At 42.6% G+C, this 17371-nt stretch overlaps 2 protein-coding genes across 5 annotated transcripts in view; one reads left to right on the forward strand and one right to left on the reverse strand.

Annotated features, from left to right (window-relative positions):
• Window positions 1–399: 399 nt before the first annotated feature.
• On the forward strand, window positions 400–12011 carry LOC118208088 (immunoglobulin superfamily member 3-like). Of its 2 annotated transcripts, XM_035382379.1 has the most exons (6): window positions 3846–4027; window positions 8020–8089; window positions 8269–8604; window positions 8932–9252; window positions 9564–9851; window positions 11125–12011. In XM_035382379.1, the coding sequence occupies exons 2-6, from the start codon at window positions 8047–8049 to the stop codon at window positions 11289–11291; spliced, it is 1155 nt and encodes a 384-aa protein (XP_035238270.1). In that variant the 5' UTR covers window positions 3846–4027; window positions 8020–8046; the 3' UTR covers window positions 11292–12011. The 2 variants fall into 2 exon arrangements, with proteins under 2 accessions (XP_035238269.1, XP_035238270.1); XM_035382378.1 differs by lacking the exons at window positions 3846–4027; window positions 8020–8089 and adding an exon at window positions 400–672.
• Window positions 679–17371, reverse strand: part of LOC118208092 — a 43675-nt gene continuing 26982 nt past the window's right edge. For 2 of the 3 annotated variants that reach the window (XR_004761511.1, XR_004761510.1), the window contains exon 4: window positions 801–2237. The gene's annotated coding sequence lies outside the window, so the exon portion shown is untranslated. Of the gene's footprint in view, window positions 761–800; window positions 2238–17371 lie in introns of those variants that run through there. The other variant, XR_004761512.1, reaches the window with a different exon arrangement.

Consider the following 17371-nt stretch of genomic DNA (forward strand, 5'->3'; position numbering starts at 1 on the left):
GGCGCAGACGTTGCTTCATAATTTCAAACTGCTTTCCTAACGGCTATTTTGCGTCCTGCGCCTTGGGTTACAACTTGGGGGGGGGGGGGGGGGGGGTGTTCAATTCCTGTATGCCAATAATGCTTTGCAAAGCTCTCTCTCTCTCTCTCTACATTCTTTCTTAAATTACTTTTAATCAATGCAAACATAAAAATCTTTAATAATTTACAGAAATATTGTGTAATGCACCTCAGATTTGATGAAAAATGACACCAGTAATTTTTGGATGCCATAATTTGCCATATATTATTTTTACTTTTTTACATGAACAAGCTGACTGCTGTTGATGTGTTCATATCCCCTGTAAATATACATGAAAGTGTAAAATATGCAAATATGCAAATTAATTCCCTTCCCTCACAGTGAAGGCCGGTGGTTTGCTCTCCATACCGCTCTATACCATAGACCCAGTGAGGGTAACATTCAGTGCCCTTGGTTCAGATGAAGTGATGATGCTCGATGCAAATAAAGGCCCAGCCAGGTATGGGGAGCATTGTGCTCAGAGATGTGAGCTTCTGGCCCAGAACTACACCCTTTTGCTGAGGAGTGTGACACTGGAGGATGCCGGAGTCTACAAGGTGACCGATCCTGAGACCAAGAAGACCATCAGCTCAGTCTCTCTGCACATCTCAGGTACGATCCTCCTCTTCAGATCTGTGTTTGTGCAGACGCAGGGCTCAGCATCTTATTGGTGCACTGTTATTCCACTGAGTTATGGCTGCTGCAAGCCATTGGGAAAATAATAAAAATAACAAAAATAATAATATAAAATAAAATTTATTTTTTCCACAATGCCTCATGTTTTATTGTCCCTTTGAGCACAATACACATAAGAGACACAAAAGTATAGGTTTTAGGCTTTTGCAATCTTAGGCTATGGTTTCTAAGATGTAGCCTAGCTTTGTCAATTTAGCTGTTTTTCCACAGAATTGCTAAATAAAACATTTATCAAACAATGATTGTTGCCTATCAGTGTACTAAGGCCTGACAATTATTGAAAAGAAGACTGATTCCCTTTTAATTAGACTAACAGTTCTTATGGAATTTGCATAAAATGAGTGTATTTTCACAATGTATTGTGAAATGTGAATGTACTGAAATGTATGGGCCTATAGACTACCTGGCTCCAGAAAGTATGAAAATGGCCTGTTGAAGCCTTTAGTGTAGGGTTTCTGGTGGTGTGCTGGTGGTGTTGGGGGCAGGCTGTGCCTTTACAGTCCAGAAGAGCCTGATAAAGAGAGCAAAGCCTGTAGTCCGTTACCAAGCAACCAGTGCTGAAGATGAGAATGGCAGAAGAGCATGATTCTGATTCCTGACGGCCCTGGACCCCATCTCCCTGTGTCCGGATCAGATCCTTCTCTCCCCGGGCCCCGTCTCCCTGTGTCCGAATCAGATCCTTCTCTCCCTGAACCCCAAAAGCCCAGTTTCAATCAATCAATCAATCTTTATTCATATAGCACATTTCATACAGTGGCTGTAGCCCAATGTGCTGCACATGACCAAAAGACAATAAACAAAGGCACAAAAAAAGCAAAACAACAAATAAAATAATAAAAGAATAAAACAACAATAGATGAATAAAACAACAAATGATGAGGCACCTTAAGTAAAACCCAGGCTAAAAAGATATGTCTTAAGTTTTCTTTTAAAAATGTCCACAGAGGAGGAGTTTTTTTGCGTTTCCACTGTCAACTCAATGTAGGGATTATGCTTCCATACCACACTGGTTTAACAGCACTATCTGGATGTAGGTTTTCCTCTCCGTGTCTGTTCTTCCATTTAATTAACCGTTTGAAGCCTTTACACAACATCAGTATAGTGCCTTACTGTTCAGTATGTACAGATCTGGATTTTCTACACTCTTACATTCGAGCGCAGGTCCTGTTAGACCATCTAAGTCCAAAGTAAAACCAGGTTCAGGAAAGGGCTCATCCTTAATAGCTCCTGCAGTTCAGTTGTCATCAAACGTTCTGGTTTTGGGTCCAAAGCCTCACTGAATTAAAATGAAATTAAGAAACCTTCCAGTTTAACCAAATGCATCTTTCTCTCTCTCTCTCTCTCTCTCTCTCTCTCTCTCTCTCTCTCAGCCCCGTCCCTCACCTGCAGGCCTGAGCTTCTTACCTGCTTACCGAATGGGGGAAAGCCAAGGGGAGTGAGTCTTATGGGACGCTAGCTCACCTGTGCTTATCTTCGTCTAACTGAAAAAGTGCTCTAGGAATGGAACAAAACGCCATCTGCTGGATAACAACTTATACTGAAGACGAGGACGAAAAGCTGAAGAAGAGATGCCTGCTACAGCTAGCTTGGCTATTTTGGCCAATTAAAACTCTGTAACATCAAAAAAAAAACTTACTGTGCGCACTAGTAAGTTTGTCATTTAAGAAGTACATTCCGAGTTAGTTTGTGAATCATTACTTCCTCCGCAATAAAGCCAGTCTGCAGGGATGGCAGTACCAGGAGCAGACAGGGCAGCTGCCAGTCTGCAGGGTTGGCAGTACCAGGAGCAGACAGGGCAGCCACCAGTCTGCAGGGATGGCAGTACCAGGAGCAGACAGGGCAGCTGCCAGTCTGCAGGGTTGGCAGTACCAGGAGCAGACAGGGCAGCCGCCAGTCTGCAGGGTTGGCAGTACCAGGAGCAGACAGGGCAGTTGCCAGTCTGCAGGGTTGGCAGTACCAGGAGCAGACAGGGCAGTTGCCAGTCTGCAGAGTTGGCAGTACCAGGAGCAGACACTGCAGCTGCCAGTCTGCAGGGTTGGCAGTACCAGGAGCAGACAGGGCAGCTGCCAGTCTGCAGAGTTGGCAGTGCCAGGAGCAGACAGGGCAGCTGGTCGTTGGGTTGGTAGAGATGCCTCTCATCCTCCCCTCGTGGTCGACCCCCTCCACATCTGGCTCCACCATGTCCCCATTGCTGCTGATGCAGAGGTTGTGGAGGAAGGCACATGTGTACACGACCACCGGCACAAAGGTAGACTTCCCCTGGGATCACAGTACAGTTTTATTTAACTGTGTGTGATTTTAAATGATTTTAATCCATGTTAGTTTGAATGTTACTGTACTTTTATCTTCACAAGTGGGCACCAGTCACCTCCAGCTCATCTTCTGAGCCAGACGGGCAAAACTGGCACCAGTCTCCTCCAGCTCATCTTCTGAGCCAGACGGGCAAAACTGGCACCAGTGTCCTACAGCTCATCTTCTGAGGGAAAATGGATCGCCCCCTTGAATTTCCCCAAGACGTCCTCAGCGACCCGTTGTATGGACATCAGGGACGGTGGCGCTGGAGACAGGTAAGTCCTCTGACACCACCCAATAGGAGGTAGCACTAGCCTGGCAGGATAAATCATGCCAACCTCCAAGGCTTTTACCCCATCCGTGCTCCTTTTCAATCCCCAGAGAGTGGACCAAGGCATTCACCGTTTGCCTCGACAGGCGAAAATCCCTTTTCAGCTCCACAACAACGGTCGCGTTCTGGCAACCGCCACTTAAGTTTCCATACAAGCCTGCCTGCATGCGACATAATAGCTACAAAATTCACGGTCGAGAAATCAACGGTTGTAATTTATCTATAGTAGCCAGCGATTGTGTACAAATTGTATCTGAAATGTTTTTAAATAAAGGTAAGTCTCTATGAAAGCTCAGAAAACGTGGTCACTGTGATGTTATTAGCGTAATAAAGCGCTATTAATGTTAATTCTGTGCTTTTATTTTGGTAGAATAACGGCCGGAACTCAACAGAAGTTTTTACCGGAAGTTATATAAAGGAAGTCTAATTGTTGCTAGCTTCACGGAGCTCAGTTTATCCATAGACATGGATTTGAACCGAAAGTCTCGAAAATGCTAATGACCCGAAAAAAATGACGACACGACTTCTGAAGCCTGAGACAGGGGCATGCCACTGAACTGTATGAGAACAAACAAACTTCAAAAGAACAAGTTTTTGCACGAAAATAGAAAAAGAAACTTTTTGCACGAAAATACAAAAGGAAGCCAGGTGAGATTAATCAAAGTTCTCTAAATGCATGAATATATGTTACATTACATTACAGGCATTTAGCAGACGCTCTTATCCAGAGCGACTTACACAACTTTTTACATAGCACTTTACATTGTATCCATTTATACAGCTGGATATATACTGAAGCAATGCAGATTAAGTACCTTGCTTAGTCTACCTAGACTTTTAGTCCCAGGAACTACTTTTCAAGAGCCACGTTTTTACCGCAGGAATTTTACCCTGGAACTAGGAACCTTTTGAGGAACTTTCGACCGCAGGAACTATGGTCTAAATTAAGTTCCGGGGACTTTATTTTACTCCCTGCTCAGGGGGTAGTACTTTCCAAAAGTACCTGAACTTTTGGGGTGGGGCGCAAGTGCTGAAAATTTCTGATTGGTCGACTACTCACTGTGTTTTATTTCAATTGCCATTTAAAAAAATCTGCAGCCGCAAACTGATTTATTTTCATAATAACTTGAAATCAAACTTATGTTAAACTTATCAAACGTATGTTATGCGGCGCAGTAGCCTACTTTTGGTTATAGCCTGCCTTTTGGTTATAGCCTGCCAACGTCTTGGAATTATAACACGTGTGCTCTTCTGTTCTTTTCTTGCTTTAGTATTCGTTTTATAAAATGTTATGCATTCGTGCTGGGACAGCATATTACGTACCAAAAGATTCAAACGATTTAATTCGGTTGCTGAATATTTTCTTCCGGATTTTCTTTGTTACACATAGATAAAATAATTGGTAAATGTGGAAAAATATTAAATGTCCTGCGACGCTTAGCGGGAAGCAACTGGGGAGCAGGGAGGGAGTCAATGTTCTTAATTTACCAAGCAATGATAAGATCTGCTCTTGAATATGGATGTATTGTTTCTGTATCTGCTGCTAAATCAGCTGTGGATAAGCTGGATACTGTTCAGGCAAAGGCAGTAAGAATGTGCTGCGGTGCTTTTAGTACTACACCAATTCCGGCTTTATTAATAGAGATGGGGGAGATTCCTTTAAGGTTAAGGCGTATTAAACTGGGACTGCAGTATTGGGCTAAAAATCATAACTTCCCAGCTAGGTGCCTTCTTCAAGACAATTGGGAGTTTACTCCCTGATCCTGAGATAGACCTAACTCTTCTCGCTAGGATTCATGGAAAAGGCATAAGCGGGTTTGACTTAGATGGATATCTTAATCAGGCATGGGAGTCACATTTGAAAGGTAGATTCTTTAGCAAAGTCTTCTTTAGGGAGAGAAAAGTGTGATTTGGAAGTACGTCTCGGCAAGGCCGAATATCGGAGTAAGATCAAGGAGGGAATTATAAAGGAGTGGCAGAGAGAGTGAGAAAATGATAAAAGAGGGAGGCTCTACTTCTCAATACAACGATCTGTCAAAATTAAAAATAATGTCATGTCAAGAGAAAGGGTCATTACAGTAAAACTGACTAGATTAAGATTGGGGCACTGTGGGCTAAACCAGTGTTTAAAGATGATAGCCCATCTGGATGTTTTCCCTATGTGAGTGTGGTATGCCCAAGACAGTTGAGCATGTTATTATAACATGTAAGAAATATAGGAAAGAGAGGAGGGTATTATTCAAAGATGCCTCAGAGTTAGGTGTTTCTTCCTTTTCTTTTAAAACTTTGCTTGGTCGAGATATAAAGAATCAGGAACTAATTGAGAAGAAAGTAGTGGCATTTTTGTTGCTACTGGAATATTTTCACGGATTTAGGTTGAGTGTCTATTGAGCAAATTGTTATTGTTATTATTATTATTAGTATTTTTTATTTTATTTATTTATTTTTTATTTTTCATTTTGTTACTTTACTTTATTTATATTATTTTTAAAATTATGAGTTTGACTAATAGACCAGTGGAGGGCAGTAATACGCCTTGAAGCGTCAAAACTGCCGGAAATCCTTTAAGAAGAAGAAGGTATTCGTAGCAAAGAGATATTAGAGGATATCAGAATTTTCTGAACATTTACATTTGGAGAGAATTACTTATACAAACTTTCATATTTTTCAGTTGCCAACTATTGGATTACATGGAAAATTGGGATTATTAAAAACTGCTACAGTAAAATTTCACAGAAATGGGGTAGGCTGTAGAACAGGACCCCTTCTGCCAGGAACAAATGTCAGAATTTTCTGAACTTTTAATTTTGGAGAGAGATTTCAATCCAATAATTAACTTTCTTCAATTGCCATCTATTGGATTACACGGAAAGTTTGAAGTGGTATTATTAAAAAACGCTACAGTAAAATTTCACAAAAATGGGATAGGATGTAGACCAAGACACCTTCTGCCAGGAATAAGTGTCAGAATTTTCTGAACTTTTACATTTGGAGAGAAATTCTTATCCAAACTTTAATATTTTTCAATTGCCATCTATTGGATTACATGGAATGTTTGAAATGGGATTATTAAAAAAACTACAGTAAAATTTCACAGAAATGGGGTAGTATGTAGACCAGGACCCCTTCAGCGAGGAACAAGTGTCAGAATTTTCAGAACTTTTACATTTGGAGAGAAACTCTTATCCAAATTTTCCTATGTTTAAATTGCCATCTATTGGATTACATGGAATGTTTGAAGTGGGATTATTAAAAAATGCTACAGTAAAACTTCACAGAAATGGGGTAGGATGTAGACCAAGTCCCCTTCTGCCAGGAACAAGTGTCAGAATATTCTGAACTTTTACAATTGGGGAGAAATTCTTATCCAAACTTTCATATTTATCTAATATGTCCGTTTTTCAATAGGATTTTTATTACTGTAGCCTATTTGTTTATATAGACAGTTTGGAGTTTTATTTGCATATGGTGCAGTGATATTTCATCCACACCATTTAAAATGTACATTATTTCCTGTTCTCTCATACTCACGTAATGTTGAGACGATTATATTTTGAGGAAAAAGCAAGATGCGTGACACTTGGGTATCTGATATTTCAATATTTACAGAAAGCGACATGTCATGTGAACGTAACAAAATAAAAAATAATAATAAAAAAACTAATTTCAAATCACCACCTTTGTTCAGTTTCTCACTTGAGCCGTATCTCACTTTTAGAAGCAAATTATATAGCCTTTGCAAACCGCGAAACCATCCGATCATATAACGCAACTGATTTAAGGTGGACCGGACATTTCGAATCGGGAGCTGCGAATCGGGAGCCAACTTCAGCGTCGTTCGCTTATGCCGTGCGAATGAAGTAGGTAATAGTAGTCCCTTGCGAATAGCGCTTTAAAAACAGAAAAGCGTTGTTATAGTTTCATTAGTAGACGATACACGACAACTATGCCGAATACGGAGTTTCGCAGCGCCACAATTGTCGCTCTGGTCGTTCATTTAACACGCACATCCTCCCTGCAGTCTCATCTACAACTACACCCCCACCCATGACACTGTGGACAATATTATCTATCTTGGCATTCATAAAAATATTCTTTCACCACTGAAAATCGTATTCCGTCATAGCAACAAGATAAACCCGACAAGAGCCCGAAGATAGGCCAATACAGCAGTGAAAACGCTGCTCACTGAATAACGAAATAAACGAGAAAAAGTTTAAAACTTATATCATGTCATTCTACAGTCGATATATGGGACTAAATATTGAATAAATATACAACCTTACCGCTGGTTTTACGCGTAGAGATGTCCCTTTTGAGACTGAGTGTTCATATATTGCATGGGCATAGGAAGCATTGAAAATGTGGGTGGGACAATCTAAGGGAAGTGTGGGCAGGGGCGGTTGTAGTGGTTTGGAGGCCCCAGGAAAAGACCAGTGTGAGGCCCTTCTCCGTTTTGCTTAACGCAATCATATGTAGTGAACAAAAACTATTTGGAGCCTGTGTGTGTGAGTGACAGAAGTTTATAAAATGTAAACAAAGACAAAAAAGAACAGTGACCATTTCAAAGTCACAATGGAAATTAAGGAAATTGCACATAATTTTCTTTCTTCTCTTTTCTTCCAACATTACATTTTCAGATCTTTCAGTAACAATTCCAGCCGGAAATGAGAATTCCAGGTTATGGAATTCTTGTTTCGCTTCAGTTGGGTGAGTAACTTAAGGTACACCACTCAATGTATTATCCAGAGTGACTTGCATAGCATTTACACTGCAACTATTTATTCAGCTGGATATATATATATATATAGGCTATGTATGTATGCGGTACAATGGCAGTTATCTTTCTTTCTCTTATGGTGACTGAATATCCAACTTCCCTCTCCTAGCCCAGCTGGCAGTATCTCCAGTCTACTCTGTCCGCACGTTCGTGAGCTTCGGCCATTCCCTCACTCTTCCCTGCGATGGAGACCCCAGCAGGGATGTGGATTGGTTGTTTCAGCAGGATGAGTTTCCTGATTGGCTTTTTGTTGCCCAACTCCACAACGGAGCCTTTTCCTCTGGATACGGCTTCCAGGGACGGGTGGAATCCTTCCACCTAACAGAGCCAGGAAACTACAGCCTCACCCTCAGTCCTGTGGTGTACAGTGACCTCGGCATTTACAAGTGCCAGTACAAGGATGAGACTGAGATCCTTCTTTCAGATGTGAAACTAGAAATTAGAGGTCAGTGCATGTTGCCTTTTTTCCGACAGACTGAGTGAATGTTTTTAGTGCTTGTGGATTTGATAGCCCTAAAAGCTGTTTTTTGACAAAGGATATTACTATTATTATTCTTATGATTGTCTTTTGGGGGACAGGATCATTCCAGTCTGTATAAAACCCACAAGCCTTGGGTGGTTTGCAGTGGACAGCATATGCTGCATCAGGGCCTTCATCTACCCCAAACAACAAGGTTGAGCTGTTCAATTCGTGTATGCCAGGAATGCTTTGTAAATCTTTGTCTGCCTGTCTCTCTTTCCCTCTCTCGTTTTCTGTCTCTGTCTATCTCAGTCCCATCAAATGTTTCCATAGCGATGGGAATGTCCGCCAGTCTTCCTTGCTTTGGGAAAATTAATATGCAAGCACGTGCTGGTGATCTGGATATCCTCTGGAAGAGAGGTGGAGAGAAAGTTTACCAGATCCATAAGAACACCATCACATATGGTCCCGGGTTCGAGAACAGAGCTTCAGTTTCCCCAGAACAAGCCCTCAATGGAAACATGTCTTTAACCATCAGACAGACACGGTTTTCAGATGAAGGCGACTACCAGTGCTTCTACAACAGTCCGAAAGCGAGGGGGAATCCAGATTCTGCCAGTCTCGTTGTGACGGGTAAAATTCACTTTAGATCTTCAGTTCTGTAGGGCAGCCGAGCAGCTCAGGTGTGTAAGTGTCTGGTGTGTATTATTTATTTTTTCATGTGGTAAGTTTAATCAGGGCAAGTGTAACAATGTTTCATAATTCACAGAAGTATTGATGAAAGATGACACCAGTAATTTTTGGATGCCATAATTTGCCCTGTATCATTTTTACCTTTTTACATGATCAAGCTGACTGCTGTTGATAATGTGTTCATGTCCCCTGTAAATATACATGAAAGTGTAAAATATGCAAATATGTAAATGAATTCCCTGCCCTCACAGGCCACCCACCCCAGACCCTCACAGTGAAGGCCGGTGGTTTGCTCTCCATACCGCTCTATACCGCAGACCCAGTGAGGGTAACATTCAGTGCCCTTGGTTCAGATGAAGTGATGATGCTCGACGCAAATAAAGGCCCAGCCAGGTACGGGAAGCGTTGTGCTCAGAGATGTAAGCTACAGAACTACACCCTTTTGCTGAGGAGTGTGACACTGGAGGATGCCGGAGTCTACAAGGTGACCGATCCTGAGACCAAGAAGACCATCGGCTCTGTCTCTCTGCAAGTCTTAGGTACGGTCCTCCTCTTCAGATCTGTGTTTGTGCAGACGCAGGGCTCAGCATCTTATTGGTGCACTCTGTTATTCCACTGAGTTATGGCTGCTGTAAGCCATTGGGAAAGTAATGGAAATAACAAAAATAATAATATAAAATAAAATGTATTTTTTCCAATGTTTTATTGTCCCCTTGAGCACAATATACATGAGACACACAAAAGTATAGGTTTTAGGCTTTTGCAATCTTAGGCTATGGTTTCTAAGATGTAGCCTAGCTGTAGTGGCATTCCGTCTAGATCTCAAAATAAGCCGCAAACGAGCTGTAGGCACAGTAACTTCAGTCTGACGCGAATGACAGGAGATGTAATCTAGTCTGAAGAAGTTTACTGAAATGATAAAGTTTGAATCACATCGTGTCACACGGTAGAAAAACTATGTGCTCCCGTGCCTAATGCAGCTCTCTGCCACTTCATTAGGTGACAGGAGTGGCACCCGGTGTGGTCTTCTGCTGCTGTAGCCCATCTGCTTCAGGGTTTGACGTGGTGTGTGTTCAGAGATGCTCTTCTGCATACCTCGGTTGTAACGAGTGGTTATTCAAGTTACTGTTGCCTTTCTATCAGCTCAAACCAGTCTGGCCATGCTCCTCTGACCTCTGCCACCAACAAGGCATTTTCGCCCAGAGAACTGCCGCTCACTGGATATTTTCTCTTTTTTGGACCATTCTCTGTAAACCCTAGAGATGGTTGTGTGTGAAAATCCCAGTAGATCAGCAGTTTCTGAAATATTCAAACCAGCCCGTCTGGCACCGACAACCATGACACGTTCAAAGTCACTTAAATCAACTTTCTTCCCCATTCTGCTGCTTGGTTTAAACTTCAGCAGATCGTCTTGACCGTGTCTGCATGCCTAAATGCATTGAGTTGCTCCCACATGGTTGGCTGATTAGATATTTGCATAAACGGGTGCAGTTTGCAGTTGAACAGGTGTACCTAATGAAGTGGCCAGTGAGTGTATGTGTTACTCACCTCATGTACCCCTAGACCTTTGGGGTCGTAACAGCTACTACTTTTAGTCAGACTTCTAACTTGGCATCAGCTCTGCTTGTTGTATGAACATTTATGGAGGCACTTTTTGTAAGTCCCTCTGGATGTTTGCTAAATGTATTATTGTTGTTGTTGTTATCATTGTTGTTGTTATTAATATTATTATTGTAGTCTTCCTTCCTGATTATTACCTGCTCTTCTCTGTTTCTCCCAAATGAGTCCCTATTTCTCCATGTTCTCTCTCAGCCTCTGCGGGACTCTCTGCTGGAGCAGTGGCTGGGATAGTGGTGGGAGTGATGGTGTTGCTGCTGGTTCTGGCTGGCAGTGCCTTTGCAGTCTGGAAGTTCTTCATAAAGACAGCAAACCCTGAAAATGAAATTAGTTTCCGAGCAGCCAATGCAGAAGATCTCTAAGGTTCCAACAGCAGAGCAGCATGCGTTCTGTTTCCTGACAGCCATGAACCCCCTCTCTCTGTGTCCTGTAGGGCAGTTGTAAGTTGTTTCTCTGCGGTCGCCTCTCTGAGGGCTCAAATGCTTTATTTCTGCATAAGCTCCCAAATGAGTCTGTGTCTGTTACTTTCAATATTCCAACACTATCTTCCACTTCCCTTCAGGATCGCCAGACCCCTCATGCCAGATACCCATAATTCTAAGACACTGGGGGGGATTAACAACCTCCTGGCATGTAGAGGAGGCATAGTAAGGACTGTTCATTCACTGTTAACCACACTAACGTTGTGAACCCCCATGGTGTGATAGCTTTGTGATGTGCCAACTCAACGCCTAGATAATTGCTGTGTATCCCTATAGAGCACCACTGGCGACTAGCGGGCACCGTCAGTATTTCAAGGCCGCTCCATTCACACCAGCGAATGGAGGAAAGTCTAATTGAATAATTAGCAAATACAATTACAATATCCAACAGGTCTGAAAAACTCAAAGCGAGTGCAGGCTATTAGAATCTTACAGTGTCACGTTTCTGAGTTCCCTAGCCTGCACAACTTAGAAATAATTCTTCATCTTCTCGTAACCTGAACCAAAAGTAATCATGTTTGGTATGGGTATATTTTAATACTCACAACGAAGGTCGGGGTACAAAGTATATCCACCTTTCTTGCATTGCTAAATAATTATCCAACTAGATCAAAACTAAATAAATATTTACCAAAGTTACTGAAACCCGCCCCACAATGGGAAAGGCGAACGTGATATGAAGGTGTGCCCTCCAAACAGCCAATGACAGCCCAGACTGCGCTCTCCTGGTCAGGTTTTTAAGTCGATGACCACTGAAGCCGTCCTTCTTCTTTTTTCTTGTTCAAAGTTTTCCTTTTCCCCTCCGTACCCGAGCCATGGCTCACGTTGATTTTTAGGAAGCTACCCTAGCCTCTGTGTCCCCGCCGAATAACCCTGGATCGGTTGGACTTAAGAGTGTTCGCACCACTTTGGAACCGTGTGTCTATGCCTTGAAGTACTGACGGGCTCGTGTTGGGAGTCCACTGATTATTGTAACTGATTGTTGTCTGTCTCATACTAATCATAGACTACGTGCGTAAAATGGTATTAGTTCATAGTTCATAGAGTTTCTGTGTAGTGGTACCCAGCAACCTTGTTGAGAGAGCTTTTCACTTATGAACTATAATACTGATACTGTAACGTCTGACTCGTCACTACATTCTACATTAGATGTACGGAATTGTATTGTACTGTACTGTGCCAATATCTTCTCCCGTGTTACAACCAAACTGCTTAACTTCCCATAACAATTATTTGTCATTAAAGCTTATATTTTTGTATTTGTTTTGTACATGCTAATGGAATGATCACCAACGAAGTCAAATAGAGACATTTGAATTCATAAGTGCCAAGGGTCAATTCCCACTAAATAATTTTAAGTGTTGACGTTGATAAAGGGTGATCTCCAGTTATTCTGGGTTCAGTATTCAGAGTGCTGTGTGGGAGAAACTAATCCCAGCCTGGGCCAGTCGGACTGAGAGTTCCCACCAAACTGTTGATCCCTTCTTTAAGTAATAAGCACAATTCACAGAGTCTGCTGTAAATGAGTTTATTGTATATGACTCGAAGTGTCATATAGCACATTTCATACAGTGGCTGTAGCCCAATGTGCTGCACAAGCAAAGGCACAAAAAAAGCAAAACAACAAATAAAATAATAAAATAATAAAACAACAATAGATGAATAAAACAACAAATGATGAGGCACCTTAAGTAAAAGCCAGGCTAAAAAGATATGCCTTAAGTTTTCTTTTAAAAATGTCCACAGAGGAGGAGTCTTTTTGCGTTTCCACTGTCAACTCAATGTAGGGACTATGCTTCCATACCACACTAGTTTAACAGCACTATCTGGATGTAGGTTTTCCTCTCAGTGTCTGTTCTTCCATTTAATTAACCGTTTGAAGCCTTTACACAACATCAGTATAGTGCCTTACTGTTCAGTATGTACAGATCTGGATTTTCTACACTCTTACATTCGAGCGCAGGTCCTGTTAGACCATCTAAGTCCAAAGTAAAACCAGGTTCAGGAAAGGGCTCATCCTTAATAGCTCCTGCAGTTCAGTTGTCATCAAAAGTTCTGGTTTTGGTCCTCACTGAATTAAAGTGAAATTAAGAAACCTTCCAGTTTAACCAAATGCAGTGTTTCTCTCTCTCTCTCTCTCTCTCTCTCTCTCTCTCTCTCTGGTTTTTACTGCAGCATGCTTAAGGCTTGGGAGCTGCTGAAGGTAGAGGGGCGGGAGGAAGCAGTCACAAGAGACTCTGTGCTCCAGGAGCGTCTGTTTTTTAATCCTCTCTTTCCTGAAGCGGCGTTACAGTCTGGACTGTCCCTCCACACCTTTGCTAGAGGTGGGGTAACAAGACTCATCCATCTTCTGGACATGCAGAACAGGTGCTGGAAAACTGTTGTGGAGTTGGCGAGGGATCTGGGTGTCCACTCTGTTAGGAGATGTGACAAGTTGCTGGGCGACCTGGCCAGCTGTCTTCATCCTCACGTGCGGGAGGTGGTGGAGGAGGCACTTGCTAGAGGTGGATTGACTGGCTCAGAAGTTTTGTGTCCTGAGCTTTGGATACAACCTTCAGTCCAGCCCACTCAAGGACCTTTCCTGGGGGGGAGGGCCTGGGGGGTGGTCTGTGTCCGGGAGGCGCCGAGGAAGCTGCTGTATCAGTGGTGTGTGAAAGTGACACACGCAGCTTCTCTCGCGTCTCTGCCTGCCTCGAAGTGGGTGGAAAGGTTCGCTGTTGCGGGCGAATTGAGTCCTGCATGGAGGACTCTGTACAAGCCTCCTTTGCAAAAGAGGTCAGGGGATCTGCAGTGGCGGATACTCCACAGGACAGTTTCCACAGGCCGTTTCCTGAACCGAGTTCAGCCAGAATTGTATATTCTGTGGTCAGGAGGAGACTGTAGAACATTTATTTTTAGACTGTCCCAGACTGGTATCACTTTCAGTTTTTAAAGCTTTTACTGCACTCACTGGGGGTTGAATTTGGGGAGTGTCTGTTCATCTATAGTATGACTTACTCAAAGACTATGAGGGGGAAAATTCAGATAGTCAATTTTGTGTTGGGCCAGGCCAAATTGGCCATATGGGTGACCCGGAAGCACCAGCTAAGGGGAGCAGGCCCAACAGAGGTGTTAATGTGGTTGCGGTTTCTGCTCCAAGCAAGGATACGGCTGGAGTTTGAATATTATCTGCTGATGAATGATTTGCCTGTTTTCAAGGATAAGTGGTGTATTCAGCAGGTACTGTGTGCAATAGTGGGCAATACACTAGAATTGAAGGTTTGAATAGGAGACATGGGGGTAGTGGTGTTAGTTTTAAGTGTTTTCTGTGTGTGGGGCTGGAGTTGGTTTCTTTTTTTCTGTTTGGTTGGGGTTTTGGTTCTGGGGCTGCAAAATGATTAAGACTGTGTGATTAATAATAAACGGGGTAAAATGGGGGAAAGCCAAGGGGAGTGAGTCTTATGGGACGCTAGCTCACCTGTGCTCATTTTAAGCCTTCTGAGCCAGACGGGCAAAACTGGCACCAGTGTCCTACAGCTCATCTTCTGAGGGAAAATGGATCGCCCCCTTGAATTTCCCCAAGACGTCCTCAGCGACCCGTTGTATGGACATCAGAGATGGTGGCGCTGGAGACAGGTAAGTCCTCTGACACCACCCAATAGGAGGTAGCACTAGCCTGCCAGGATAAATCATGCCAACCTCCAGGGCTTTCCCCCATCCGTGCTCCTTTTCAATCCCCAGAGAGTGGACCAAGGCATTCACCGTTTGCCTCGACAGGCGAAAATCCCTTTTCAGCTCCACAACAACGGTCGCGTTCTGGCAACCGCCACTTTAAGTTTCCATACAAGCCTGCCTGTATGCGACAAAAGTACATAATAGCTACAAAATTCACGGTCGAGAAATCAACAGTTGTAATTTATCTATAGTTGCTAGCGATTGTGTACAAATTGTATCTGAAATGTTTTTAAATAAAGGTAAGTCTCCATGAAAGCTCAGAAAACGTGGTCACTGTGATGTTATTAGCGTAATAAAGCGATATTAATGTTAATTCTGTGCTTTTATTTTGGTAGAATAACGGCCGGAACTCAACAGCAGTTTTTACCGGAAGTTATATAAAGGAAGTCTAATTGTTGCTAGCTTCACGGAGCACGTCGGTTTATCCCAGAGACTGTTTATCCATAGCAGAGACTTTAAAAAATATGGACACAGCTACTGTGACGTCACCCATTGACTCTCCGTGGGTCTCTAAAACACGTTTTGAAGCTCAATGAAGCGCGGCCATTTTCTCGATTTGGAGCCAAAACCATAGAGTTAAGCGGTCTTGTGATTTTTACAATTTGATTGACAGTCCGGTGCGGAAAAGCCCCTCAACCTGAACGAGGCTAGCTGACTGTCTGCCGTTATGTTTTAAAATATATTATCAGATGTTTACGGAGTTTAATTTCCATCCGTGACTGTACTGTGTCATGTAATCACGTTATGTATGACATTAAAAATACAATTAGGCTATGTTCAGTTATCTTCAATTTATGTTTCTCAGCAAAACGAATATGCTTAGCTAGCATATCAGCTTGCCAGTGAGCTAGGTAGGCTGTCCGTGGTTAGCTCACGCGTTAGCAATATGAACCACAGGGGAAGAACATTGACTACACTGATGGTCAATCAATCGGAGATGTGTAGGCTACTGGTGATTTGACTAGGCTAATTTTCATATAACTGTCTGGTAGATCTGCTGTTAACCGAGCAAGTTATCGTCGTAGGTTTTCGCCAGTCAGATAATGAGCCTGCTACTACTAGCTACTCCATCGCCGTTTGTGGTGTTCACTTGCTGGGTGACGCTAGCTGACCGATCGTTCGCAAATCACTTTCTACCGAACAAATATTAACACTCAGCGGTGATTAACAAATCTACCAAGTATTTTAATAACTGATCTGCAGGCGTGTAAATATGACAACGCACTTTGTACGGCAAGTTTTCCACCTGGTGCATGAAGACAAAAATAATGTAGCCTACGTTGAATTTCTAATTATTATTAGGCTATTATTTTTTTCTTGTAAATCATCAAAACCAATGGAGAAAAGCCAATATACGCAAGGAGCCCCCAGAACCGATTCTGAGAACCACTGTCTTAAATGCCTAGCTTGTCGGTCTCTTAAATGCTAAAAACACTTTCTAAATGCCAAGATGGTTAATTTCGTTAAATTCTGTGTGTGTGATTTCATCGTGTGTTGTATATTCAGCAAATGAACCATGAAACTCTTAATTCGCTTCGTGAAACTGAAAAAGTGTTTATCCCAAAATCGGGATTATAGTAGCTTTGTCACATGCGTGAAGCATGGCCCAGGTAGACATTTACGGAATGTAGCCTACACGACTGACAAGCCGCCAAACACGTTTGACAGATTGAATGTTTGCCGGTTAAGGTTAGCTAGCTAGTCAAATGGCTTGGTAGCCGAAGTTGCGAACTGTTTTAGCACAGGATACTACTGGACTACCAAATATAGCAAGCTGATTACGCTTTCTGCCAAGTAATTATTTGGTTAAGTAGGCTAAAGGAAATAGTAAAAATGACTCGGATACCGAAAAACTTAAGAGGAGGATTATTTTATGGTCGTCTAGAGCAGCTGTAAATAGCACACGCCATAATGAAATCACCACGAAATTGGATGCCTGCATTTTCAGACTTAGCGCAGGCGGACCGTAGCCGGAGCCGCAATGGCAAGGCCAAGAAGCGCCACCGCCCACCCTAGTGACCATAGACTGTAGCCCCTACTGTAGGTGAGTCCTCCGCAGTAATCCGAAAGTGACGCAAGCTGTACCTCATTGGTCCAGAACAAATATTGGCACTGTGCCCAAATGACGCAATAAATCATGAAATCGACCCATGGACAGTCATAAGACCAATAAAATACACCTATTATGACTATTTGTTCTTTTGAGAAAAAATTATTGACTTTGTATTTTGATCGCATTTGTACCG

Source organism: Anguilla anguilla, chromosome 11 (genome assembly GCF_013347855.1).
Source record: "Anguilla anguilla isolate fAngAng1 chromosome 11, fAngAng1.pri, whole genome shotgun sequence".
NCBI classification, from domain to species: domain Eukaryota; kingdom Metazoa; phylum Chordata; class Actinopteri; order Anguilliformes; family Anguillidae; genus Anguilla; species Anguilla anguilla.